This window comes from Mus musculus, chromosome 6 (assembly GCF_000001635.26).
Source record: "Mus musculus strain C57BL/6J chromosome 6, GRCm38.p6 C57BL/6J".
NCBI lineage: Eukaryota > Metazoa > Chordata > Mammalia > Rodentia > Muridae > Mus > Mus musculus.
Window position 1 is genome coordinate 115,566,244 of NC_000072.6, and position 12,418 is coordinate 115,578,661.

The 12,418-nt window shown below is 48.6% G+C and overlaps 1 protein-coding gene across 2 annotated transcripts in view; it reads left to right on the forward strand.

Moving 5' to 3' along the window:
• The window catches only part of Tsen2 (tRNA splicing endonuclease subunit 2), a 33,692-nt gene extending 21,585 nt beyond the window's left edge, over nt 1-12,107 (forward strand). Inside the window, exons 7-11 of one of the 2 annotated variants that reach the window (XM_006506336.3) lie at nt 2,453-2,591; nt 8,320-8,356; nt 9,619-9,730; nt 10,653-10,742; nt 11,688-12,097. In XM_006506336.3, coding sequence (XP_006506399.1) covers nt 2,453-2,591; nt 8,320-8,356; nt 9,619-9,730; nt 10,653-10,742; nt 11,688-11,747 — 438 coding nt within the window. In that variant the 3' untranslated portion in view covers nt 11,748-12,097. Of the gene's footprint in view, nt 1-2,452; nt 2,592-8,319; nt 8,357-9,618; nt 9,731-10,652; nt 10,743-11,687 lie in introns of both variants that reach the window. The other variant, NM_199033.2, reaches the window with a different exon arrangement.
• The last annotated feature ends 311 nt before the right edge of the window (nt 12,108-12,418 follow it).

Consider the following 12,418-nt stretch of genomic DNA (forward strand, 5'->3'; position numbering starts at 1 on the left):
GTTTAAGGCCTTGGGCACAAAGCCACCCCAACACTGCAAAAATAATCAAACTCACCAACACACAGTTATACCTGTGCTGAGTGCCGGGCCCTTTAAATTCATTGGGTTTTGTTTATTTTTAATGTGTATAGGCATTTTGCCAGCATATTCGTGCACCCCTTGCATGCTTAGTGTCCACAGACACCACTGAGGGCATTGCATCCCCGGAAACTAGAGTACAGACAGATGTGAGCTGCCATGTAGGTGCTAGAAATATTCTAGGATCAGTGTTCACACTTAACCACTAAGTCATCTCTCCAGACCTTTGTTTTTGTTTTCAAGTCAAGATCTTCCTTTATAGCCTAGGCAAGCCTAGAACTCACTGTTTGTAGCCTAGGATGGACTCAATATTGAGGTAACCTCCCTACTTCAGCTCTCTGAGTTCCATGCTGCCCAGCTTGCCTGTGCTAGTTCTGATCTTTTCCACCTCTTGGTAGGAGCTGCATTAACAAGCTAACTGAGGGGGCTGGAGAGATGGCTCAGCGGTTGAGAGCACTGACTGCTCTTCCAAAGGTCCTGAGTTCAGGTCCCAGCAACCACATGGTGGCTCACAAACATCCATAATGAGATCTGATGCCCTCTTCTGGTGTGTCTAAAGACAGCTATAGTGTGCTTACATATAATAATAAATAAATAAATCTTTTAAAAAAAAAAAAAAAAAAAAACAAGCTAACTGAGCTTAGAGAAAATAAGTGGCGCAGCCAAGGCCACCTGGCTAGTGTGGTTAGAACCAGCTGGTAAACCCATGTGTGTGAGGCTTCAATGTCTCTGGTTTCACCATTGCCAGGGTATTACCATAACTGACCTCTAGGCAGAGAGCAGGGCAGCCTCTCTGGACATTTCTTGTCTGTTTTGAATGTGGCACTTTGCTGATGTAATGCCTTAGGATACAGTAATGAAGAGGAAAGGAGACAGACGGCACCCGAGGTGTCTCTGTCTGCTTCTGGGGAATCCTCAGGCTCCATGCGGGACCCCGCCCTGTCAGGGAGACTTAGTGAGGGGTTGAAGCCACACAGGTATGAACAAACCCTGATGCTAGGTGTTGATGAGAACTGTTGTCTGGGGATGGAGCCCAGGGCCCTGTTCACACTAAGCCCATGCTCCACCAGTGAGCTGCAGCCACGCCGTATTTGCAGAATTAAAGCTTCGGCCGAGCTGAACTGAGAAGCTAAACCCCAGACAGCTGAAGAGTTGGTTCTTTCCCAAAGTAGTAGAATGAGAAACATTTTCTAAACCCACCCACTTAATTTTTGTGACTGTTTTCTGATGAAGCCTGGGGAAAACTTCTTGTTCTCTTCAAGGTCCTTCTTTGGACACTGTCAGGTGGCTGTTCTCCTATCTGAAAGCTACATGGAACCAAGGATTATTTTGGGACTTTAATGAAAATTTCACTTACAAAATGATTTTTTGCTTTGCTGAGCCTGGCCTGACATTGCAGTAGCTGCTCACTGAAGGGCCTATGGAAGCATGTTTTTTTTATAAGCTCCCGTGGACTTGTCACATATGACCCAACTCCACATGCCACTGGCTCCTTTATCTACAACGTTTTTCCCCAGGTCCCCACCTCTTGGCCTCCGACCCCTTTTCTTTTTCTCATTTCTAAATTTCATCCTCTCTCAAGGATGGAGCCCAGGGCCTGTGTATGCTGAGCCCACCAACAAGCTGCACGCCAGCCTCAGTGTCTCCTTTTCTGAGTCCTAGATCCCTGCAGCATAAGAAATGAGTAAGAGCCTCAGGTGGGAGCCACATGGGTCACTGTAGACTTTTCTGGTGGCACTTGAGAAGCAGAGGCAAGAAGACTGCAAGTTCAAGGCCAGCCTAGGCTACATTAGTGAGACTATCTCAAAAGAAAAAGTAACCCCCCACCCCCCAGAACACCATTTTTTTCTTCCTGAGACAGGGTTTTTCTTTGTTCCCTCTCTGTCCTGGAACTCACTTGGTGGATCAACAGTGGCTTTAATCTCATAGAGATTAGCCTGCTTCTCTGCCTCTGCATCCTAAATGCTGAGATTAAAGGTGTGTCCTACCAACATAGTTTATCTAACCAAGGTATGCAGGTGGGCTGAACTGTGGCTCAGAGGGAGGGCACTTGCCTAAGCATGCACAAGGCCCTGTTTTGCATACCCAGCACTGCAAGAGGAAAGAGTATGATTAACTTAAAATGACCCAAATTACTGAGGTTGCTTGTGTTACTTTTTCTGAGATGGACAGAAGGACCTCACAGTAGCACCTGTATTGGGAACAGCCACACTTAGTGGTTTGCTGTCACATAAACAGTGTGGGTTAGGTATCCTGAATGAATCCCTCTTGTTCGTCTCCATTGCTGCTGCAGTGCCATGCTAGTCTAGATGTCTACTCCCTTACTAAGCAGGAGTGAATAAATGTAAACTGTTCTCTTTTTAAAAAACATTAGGAGCCTCTGACAATAGTGAAACTCTGGCAAGCCTTCACTGCAGTCCAGCCCACCTTCAGGACAACCTACATGGCCTACCACTACTTCCGAAGTAAAGGCTGGGTGCCCAAAGTGGGGCTCAAGTATGGAACAGATCTGCGTGAGTAACTCTTGAGTGTGTGTGTGTGGCAGATGTGAGGACAGGGTCAGCCCAGTTTGCTTGGGAGGTTGAGGTAGCTTTCTGTTCTGTTGGATACCATTGCTGGGTGTTTGGATGGGATGGGTTAAATCCAGAGAATGAGAATGCCGTGTGTTGGGAAAGCCTACTGGCAGGTGCAGACTTTCCTAATCATAGCCTATGTTCTATGGCACCTGCTGCACATCAGCCATAAGCTTGTGTGATTTCTGTCAGGTCTGTTTTCTTGCAGTTTCACTTGCCTCAGACTCGGAGTCCTGGAGTTATGATGATAGTCAGCTGTTGTTTACTGAGCTCATGCTGTCCGGCATGGTGTTGTTCATTCCTGTGACACTCCTCATGGCAGCCTTTTGCTATTCTGTATGCCACTCTCGTTCCTTACTGCAGTGTAGAGAGGAAAGGCCATGTACCCTCACTGGCTTCCAGTCTCTCTCAGGCTTTGGATTCTAGCACAAGGCTCTTAGGCACTTCTGTGCGTTGCTGGCTCCTGCAGTGATCCCCTCAGACTGTGAAAGGCTTGCTGGGCAGAGCAAACAGCACAGAGGCTGGGGCAGGACATACTGAGCAGGTCTCAGGACATACACAGAGGCAAGAATATGGAGAGCACTGGTCCCAAGGTACTCAGGCTGGGACCTGGTCCAGGATGTTTGAGATGAAAAGTCTTCAGAGTGCTATCTTACAAGTGACTGAAGAGAACCAAAATGGAGAAGAAACTTGCTGGTGAAGTGGGCCTGACAACCCACCAACAGAATGGATGCGGCACTTGTGCACAGAGGAACCAGGTGGCATCTGATGTCACCTCAGATTCTTGATGAATTCATCTGATGTAGTACAGACTGAGAGTACTAATCTGAAATGCTTGGCCACAGAAGCAGTCTGGGTTTCAGGCACTTATAGGATGAGGTCTGCAGTGAGAATTCTGAAATAGTGCTTTCATTTTAACCCCAGATAGGAGGATATAGGGCTGCTTCAGACTGTCCACAGCAGCTGACTATGATTTGCCTCATGCTGTAGCAGAGGTGTGATTTTGCCAACTACATATAGTTTTTGCAGTTGTGTGACATATGGAATTCTGGGAACTTGGGCATATAAATACTAGAACCCCAAGAAATGGAGTTGGTGGTTGGTAGTTGTTGTTGAGTGGGTGGGGAGGGTTGGTTGCAGTTTGTTAGTAGTCCTGCTCAAAGAAGGAACAAAAGGAAAGAAATTAGATTCAAGGATCTCTCTCTCTCTCCCCCTCCTCTCTATCCTTTTTCTCCTATCCACTGATAATAGGGGGTAAAACCAGTATTGGGGGGATAAAGGGTAGAAAAAATAAGAACCCACAAAGTAGCCTGGTTTTTTGTTTTTTGTTTTTGTTTTTCGAGACAGGGTTTCTCTGTATAGCCCTGACTGTCCTGGAACTCACTCTGTAGACCAAGCTGGCCTCGAACTCAGAAACCCACCTATCTCTGCCTCCCAAGTGCTGGGATTAAAGGCGTGCACCACCACTGCCCAGCTTAGTAGCCTGTTCTTAATACTCACCTTTTTAATTGTTTTATGCACAAGTATATCTTCATACTGTGGAAGTTTCTACTGTGACATATCGGCACTCAGCAAGCTTGGATTGGGGCAGAGGGGGAGCTTCAGCCTTGCATGCCTGAGGCTGCACATGATCCCCAACGAGGAAGAATTCAGATCTTGGAGCCTCAGAGATTAGTGATGCTCTTCATGATTGAAGGAGGAGACAGGCAGTTCTGGGGAGCTGAAGCACCATGGCAACTCTGGGGAGCTGTAAATGTCAGGGGCCTGGGTTAGTAACCATCTACCTTTGGGTTCCCCTCAGCTCTGGGGTCATTCCTTAATAAATCACCAAACCCCATGTCCACATGGGCCATATGAATGAGTGCTTCCTGGGTCTTTTCAGAAGTATTTGTGAGGCTCAGCTAAAAATTTTAAGGTATTTGAGAGCCTCCAAAAGTTATGGCTTTTGAGGTGTTAAGCAACCTTGTTGCAGCTTGTTCCAAATGTCTCTAAGCCTTTTTAAATAACCCAAAGAAAGTCAATGCAGTTTTTAAAATTCCTACACTGGGGCTGGAGAGATGCCTCAGGTTCAGGGCACTGGCTGCTACACTTCCAGAGGACCTGAGTTTGATTCCCAGCACCCACAAGGTGGATAACAACCGTCTGTAACTCCAGTTTCAGGGAATGTTACATTCCTGTCTAGCCTCTGTTGGACACTGAGCACACATGTGGTGCACAGAAATGCATGCAGGCAGAACACACACACACACTCACACTCTCACACACACATAGTCATACACTCACAATTAGAAAAACAATGAATAAAAACTTTATGCTCTAAAGTAGGCTGTGCTTAAGCTGGTGTTATTAAAACGCTTCCCCAGGGAGGAGACCCAGGCAGTATCTACCCTTCCAATGGCCCAGTGAGGAACTGAAGCACAGTTCTGCCAGTTTACTCTGGGGAGCCAGTCGGTTTATTGAGCTTCTGTGTAAGTGGTGTAGATCCTCCTTTACCCGCAGCAGGACACACCTAGAAAGCCTTTACCCTGACGGGATGAGGGCTCACCCTGTAGACCCTTTGATGGCTCCTCTCCATTCCCCTGGCCTAGCCCTGCCCTAGACCATGTGTAATTAAAGCAAAGTTGCATACAACAGGTGTAGGGAGTGCTAGATTCTCAGGTGAGGGTCTCATGACCCTCCCTACCCCTCCTCCTCAGAGTGTCAACAAGATTGGCTGGATAATCCTCATTCAAGGAGCCTGAATTTCCCCCAAGAAATTGCTAGGCTCGGTGGACAGTCACTCACAACACCCAGAATTGAGGGCTAGTCCTCAGGGAGCACCAGCAGCCCTGAAGGTCTTTTCTGACAGTAGGTTGCTATGTGCCCATCCCCCAGGGGAAAGGCCTCTTTTGTTTCTTCCATCCTGGAAGTAACCCACAGAAGGCTGATGGAGTGAACTGGGCTCCAGTTCTGGAGATAAATTCCAAGATAGCTGTGTTGGTCCCAGCTCCTGTCTGTGCAGGGGAATGGCCTCACTTTGTTTCTTTTAGACTTCCTCTGTTCTCACTCCCGTGATCACAGCCGCGCTACCTACCTCTTAGGTCTTTATCATCCTCGTCCTAAGGGGGAAATGAGAGTTGAAGCAGTCAGGGAGGCCGTCCACTGTGTTAAGAGGCATCATGGGTAACAGAGAGAGCTCTCAGGTCAGACAGCTCTGCCTTTTCCCACCTGTGTGGCCTCAGCTGGTTTCTTAATTTGCCTGAGCTCTGTCTTATCACACCTTGGGATGTTTATAAAACATCTTTGTAGAGCACTTCTGAGAAGGACTGGGTGAGTTGTGCTCCCATGACTCAACGATTTAGTCAAAGCGTGCGGTGCCCCAGAATGTGGGGTAAAGATGCAATTCGGTTCCAGACATGGATTCAGCGGGTAGAGAAGACCTTCATTTCCCCTTGGAGGCTTTGAGTTTTGTTTTGTATCTTGAAATAGAGTTTTACTACATTGCCCAGGCTGCTCTCACAGTTGAACAACCCTCCTGGCTCAGCCTCCTACGTAGCTGGACTACATGTGTGTGCAGTAATACCTTCGTTTTAGAATGTTGGAAGCCAGTTCAGAGAGGCTAGTAACTGGCCTAGAGTCTCACACCCTGGAGTGACAGATATTGGACAGGAAGAGATGGTCCTGGTCCACCATCTTCCCATCGCTGAACCCCAAGTCACAGAGCTGTTTGGATGCGTGTGGATGTTCACTTCATGGGAACTGAGCTGAGCTGAAACACAGCATATAGAAAATGAATGGGCAAGTGGCAGTATGGCCGCAGAGACCAGACCACAGCAGCTGGGTGAAGGGGTCCCACAATGTCCTGGGGAGTCCCGAGCCGGCTCCAGGATCACTGTCTCCAAAAAGGAAATTGTGTTCATTTCTCAAGGGGAACAAGGGGACAGCCAGTGTCACAGGGCTAGCACCTGGCAGCAGTAATGGCAAAGCTGTAGGTTACTGATAGATTTCAGCCTTCGGGGCATGGCTATACCATTCATTGTTCATTTATAAATGTCAGGCCTGGGGCTCACCAGAGCACTCGCTTTTATTTTCCATGAAATCCAGTGAGCGTCTCCAGGTAGCTCCAGATGACTGACAGGTACTCGGGGTCCTGGGCTCCATTTTCAGCACAGGAGCTCAGGGTCACTAGCCGAGTGCTAAGCTCTGGACCCAGGAGGGTTGTGAGTCAACCCACAAGTGGCACAGCTCAGGGCCAGGCCCAGCTTCTTGGGGACTGAGAACCTGAAGGAAGCCAGGTAGTCATGGTGGGCAGCTGGCCAGTCCCTGCTTCCAAGGGGTCCCTGCAGAGGGCCACCATCCTTAGGCCCAGGCTCCTTCAATGAGAGGCTCCTTTTGATCTCTAGAGACTGGCTTCACCCCTACCTGTGTCAGATCCCCATGAGAAAGGCAGGCTAGTAACTGGATGGACTGTGTGCTTATGGGTCTTTTGTAGCCTCTCGGCTGAGTTTCTCATTTATTTACTTACTTTTTTTTCATTAGTGTTTGTGACTTAGGTTCACATGAGCACATGCTATGGTGTGGGTACAGTGAACTCAGGCATGCGTAGACACATGTGCTATGTATGTATGGGCATGTGCTGTGTATGTGTGGACGTGTGCTGTGTATGTATGGACGTGTGCTGTGTATGTGTGGACGTGTGCTGTGTATGTATGGACGTGTGCTGTGTATGTATGGACGTGTGCTGTATATGTGTGGACATGTGCTGTGTATGTATTGACATGTGCTGTGTATGTGTGGACGTGTGCTGTGTATGTATGGACGTGTGCTGTGTATGTGTGGACGTGTGCTGTGTATGTGTGGACGTGTGCTGTGTATGTATGGACTGTGCTATGTATGTATGGGCATTGATACCGAACTTGTTTACTTGCTGAGACTTCTTGCCAGCCCCTGCATGTCAGTGTGTTGTGTGTGATGCATGCAAATATCTTCAGGTAAGCATGCCTCAGGAGACCAGAGGAAGAGGGCAGGTGACTTTCTCTATTACTCTTTAGCTTATTGCCTAGAGACAGGGTCCCTCAGGGAGCCAGAGCAGAAGCACACTGTTTCCGGTGGACTGGCCAGCAAGCTCTCATAATCTCCCTACCACCCCCTGGTGCTGGGGCTTCAGGCATGGGTAACCCTGCCCCACTTACAACATATGCTCTCCCCACCAAGCCAGGCCCAGAATTTCTACACTGACAGCCAAAGGCTAGGAAGTAGCCCCGACTGCCCTGAAAACTGTGTTTCCCGTGTACCCCCTGCCATGGCACCAGCAGGCAGGACCACCCTCACTCTGAGTCCGGTTGAATTTGGAATGAGTCACAAATGCTGTACATTGTATGGGTTTAATGTGCTGTCTGCTACTTCCCACACACGGAGAAAGACCAGGCCCACTTGTAGGTAGGAGTATGGCCTGGGCAGAGTGAGTCACTGGGCTCAGTCCCCAACACCAACGGAAAAGAAAAACCAATGACGTGTACTTAACTCTGGGAGTCACTTGTTGGGTGAACGAGAGTGTCTGGGTTCGACTTGTTTTGACTAGTTTTGTTGCTTCTGGGGATCTGAAGCCAGGCTGGGACCAGAGAACAGAGCACCTCATGAAGACAGCTGGGCAGTTATGATGCGCTAACATCTCCTTCTCTCTTTGCAGTGCTGTATCGGAAAGGCCCTCCATTTTACCATGCAAGGTTTGGAATTTTTTAAATAAATTAATAGAAAGGACACAAGGAGATATCTGGCTTGGGGTTTAATTTTCAGTTTCTCAGAGGCAATTAAAAGTCATATTCTTAGCTGAGCGGCAGTGGTGCAGTGGTACACGCCTTTAGACCCAGCCATCAGGAGGCAGAGGCAGATAGATCTCTGAGTTCGAGGACAGCCAGGGCTACACAGATAGATTCTGTCTCAAAAAAAAAGCCAAACCTCTCCCTCTCCCACCCCAAAATGTCATATTCCTGGGGCTGACGAGATGACTCAGTGGTGAGGAGCACTGGTTGCTCTTCCAGAGGTTCCAAGTTCGGTTCCTGATACCCACATGGTACCCACAACAGGAGGATCCAGTGTCTTATTCTGACATCCACAGGCACCAAGCATGAACATGGTGCACAAACACATATGCAGGCAAACGCCTATACTTATTTCTTAATCACTCTTAAATTTTGTGTGCACTGGTGTTTTACCTGCAAGTATGTCTGTATGAGGATGTCTGATCCCCTGGGACAGCAGTTACAAACAGTTATGAACTGCCATCTGGGTGGTGAAAATTGAACCCAGGTCCTCTGGAAGAGCAGCCAATGCTCTTAACCACTGAGCCATCTCTCCAGCCCAAACACCTATACTTATAAAAATAAAATATATCTCTTCAAAAAGTCATGTTCCTGGCCAAGTGTGGTAGCATGTATCTTTAACCCAGCACTCTGAAGAGGAGGCAGGTGGAGCTCCTTTAAGTTTCAAGTCAGCCTGGTCTACATGGCAAGTTCCACTTTAATCAAGGCTACATAGTGAGACCCTGTCTCAAAACAAACAAACCAACCAACCTGCAGGCTCCAGGCTGGCCTAGGGTGCAGCTTGGTGTTAGACCACTGGGTTCCATGATCAGCACTGCAGGAAACTTTAGCACACTGGCCTTGTTACACTGTCCACACAATGAGTGATGGTATCATGGATCTGTGTTAACATCAAGTTAGTCTGTGTACAGTCCTCAGAGCACAGTGAGTATGAGTATCCAAAGAGTTACAAGAATTTAAGGTCCGTTCCTTCCTGTCGGTAGGCGTGCATTCAGCCTGAAGGGTGGTAGCTTCTCATCCCATTGGTCATTAGTTATTCTCTTTGGTGGACTAGGCTTTAGCAGCAGGCAATGTGAAGTTCTTCTGTCCTAGCTCTTGGTAGGACTCACTGTTCTCTGGACAAGTTGGTGGTGTGGCTTTTCCAGAATGTCTGTCTTGTCTTCTAGCTACTCGGTCATCATTGAGCTCCTGGATGACAACTATGAGGGCTCCCTCCGCCGGCCTTTCAGCTGGAAGTCGCTGGCCGCCCTGAGCAGAGTCTCGGGGAACGTCTCCAAGGTACCAGGCTAAGCCCCGCTGCCACTCACGTGGCTCCTTTGCTTTTCTCTTAAAGGCAGCAGAATTGTTGGGTCTTTTAAATGGAGATGTAGAGGATAGAGAAGTGGCTCTGTGGTTAAGAGCACTTGGCCCTTCCAGAGGACCTGAGTTCAGTCCAGCACCCACATCAGACAGCTCACAAGCACCTGTATCTCCAGCTCCAGAGGACCTGACACCCTCCTCTGGCCTCTTTAGCACTGCACGCACATGGTGCACATACACACATAACCAAAAGTAACTTTGTTTGTTTGTTGGTTTGTTTGAAGTCATTTGGGGCTCGGTGGCTAAAAGCTCACATTGCTCTTTCTTCCAGAGGACCAGAGCACCCACACCAGCCATCTCAACTCCAGCTCCAGGAGAGCCAGGGCCCACTTCTGCCTTCCACAGGCATCTGCACTCACATGCACTTCCCTACACAGACACGCAGAAACACACATAACTAAAAATAAAATAATAGAAAATCTTAAGTTATTTGTACGGCTGAGTATACACCTGTAACCCCTGCACTTGGACAGTGGAGACAGGAGGATCATGAGTCTGAGGCAGCCTGGTCTCCCCTTCTCTGGTGATATATATACATACATACACACACACACACACACACATATACACACATACATACATACATACATACATACATACATACATACATATTGCAGTGTGTATTTTCCATCTTGGATATGTAAGCAGCTTGTCTGCTTCGTCACATCCCCGAATCCTCTTCACCATTGCAAAAGCCAGGGAAGCAGGGGGTGTGCCCTGTGAGTGTGCACCCTGCAGTACTTGTACACAGGGACAGGCGGGGGTGCCTGTTCTCCTCACACACTGACACAGGCGATGTCTCTTTGCAGAATATGGAAAATGTGTCATCTTTTCTCGGCAGGAGCTGATGCTGTGTTATTTGATTAAGCCCTCTACCATGACTGCTGAAGACATGGAGACCCCAGAATGCATGAAGAGGATTCAAGTTCAGGTGTGTGAGCAAGCGCAGAGACAGCTCCACATCATCCCAAGAGTCTGCACCCACTGCATCCTCTGCAAGGATGGCTCTTTCCTCAGTGACAAAAGCTGATTCTGACCTGTAATCCTATCTCACCTTCTTCCCCCTGAACCTATCAGACTCCACATTTCACAGCCTCGGCCAGTCTATCTGTTGCTTCCCCATCTCCAGCCGTGGGTGGGCCAGCTCAACAGCCAGGCCAGGGTCTCCTACAGGTCTCACTCCCAGAGACTAGCTGTCACTCCCTCCTCATACTTCCTACGTGACTTCCTTCAGTCCTGAGGATGGAACACAAGGCCTCACTCACAGTAAGCGTCTATTCTACCATACACACCTGAGTGTCACACACCCACACATGTCACTCCCATGTTCCTGTGTTGAACCAGACACCTGGCTGCTTTCCTCTTCTGGGGCTGCCAAGTTCTCAGTAGAGTCACCACTGTGTGTTAATGTCTCTGAGCCCTTCCCCACTGCCTACTCCAACAACACCTTAGCTACCCACGCAGCCTGTGCCTCACCCTGGTCCCAGGCAGATGTTCTGTCGGCCTCCAGGGCCCCAGTGGCACCTCCCTCCATTTGTTCTGATCTTCGCTAGGTTTGTGATTCATGGAACGTCAGTGTCTGCTTGTCACTTCCTGTGGCTGACTGACAGGCACCAGTGTGTCCCAGAGCAGGTCCTCACTCAAGTTGAGCACTGGCCTTGACTGCTGCTGTGTGCTGGGAGGCTAATTCAGTGATGACAGGGGACAGGGTTCCTGTGTAAGGGTTATGGTTACACCTCACGCTTTCTCCACATCTTCCTCTTCCAAGACTGGGAAGGGAGTCCCTGCAAACCAGCCATCTGTGACAGGCAGCTGTGACATCACTTGCTTTGGACTCCCTTGTCCATTTCTGAAGCCCTCTTTTTCTCGGTTGCAGGAGGTGATTCTCAGCCGATGGGTTTCTTCCCGAGAGAGAAGTGACCAAGATGAGCTTTGACCTTCCAATCCCAGAGTCCACAGTTCACCAACAGCTCTGACTGTGTGCCATCGGCCTGCCCCGAAGGAGCACCGGCACATTTGGGGATGCACAGGACCCCGTGGTCTGTTGCTGTAATGGAAAAATCTACTCTGTAGCTCAGCTTACCCAAGGACTTCAACCAGTTACCCACGTGACTGGAAACCCATTGACGGTTTGGAAACCTTGAAATACTGAGTGACGGGTGCATTCTCAGTGAACTCACTATTTGACAGGTTGGTGCATTGAACACAAAACTATGTAGTACTGGCTGTGAGAGATGCATCTTGCTTGGAGAACTTCTTATAAAATAAAAGTGAGAAGTGAAGGTTTTTGAGAGAATAAATGCAGTTAGCATTTAGCAAAACATGACATCATTGCCCTCTCCCACAGGCTAGAGAGCAGAGAAGATGTTGCCTGAGGGGCATTTAGGCATCTTAGTCAATTCTTTTGTGTTGCTGTAGCGGAACGGCTGGTGCTAGCTAGCACATAAAAGAAAAAGAGCTTATTTGGTTCATGATTTTCATGGCTGGAAAGTCCAAACAGAATGGCACGGATCTTGGCAGCATCATAATATGCCGGAGGAATGAAAAGGGATTTTAGGCTGGGGACGGGGCTATGGCTCTCCGACCGGCCTCCAGGGAACTAACCCA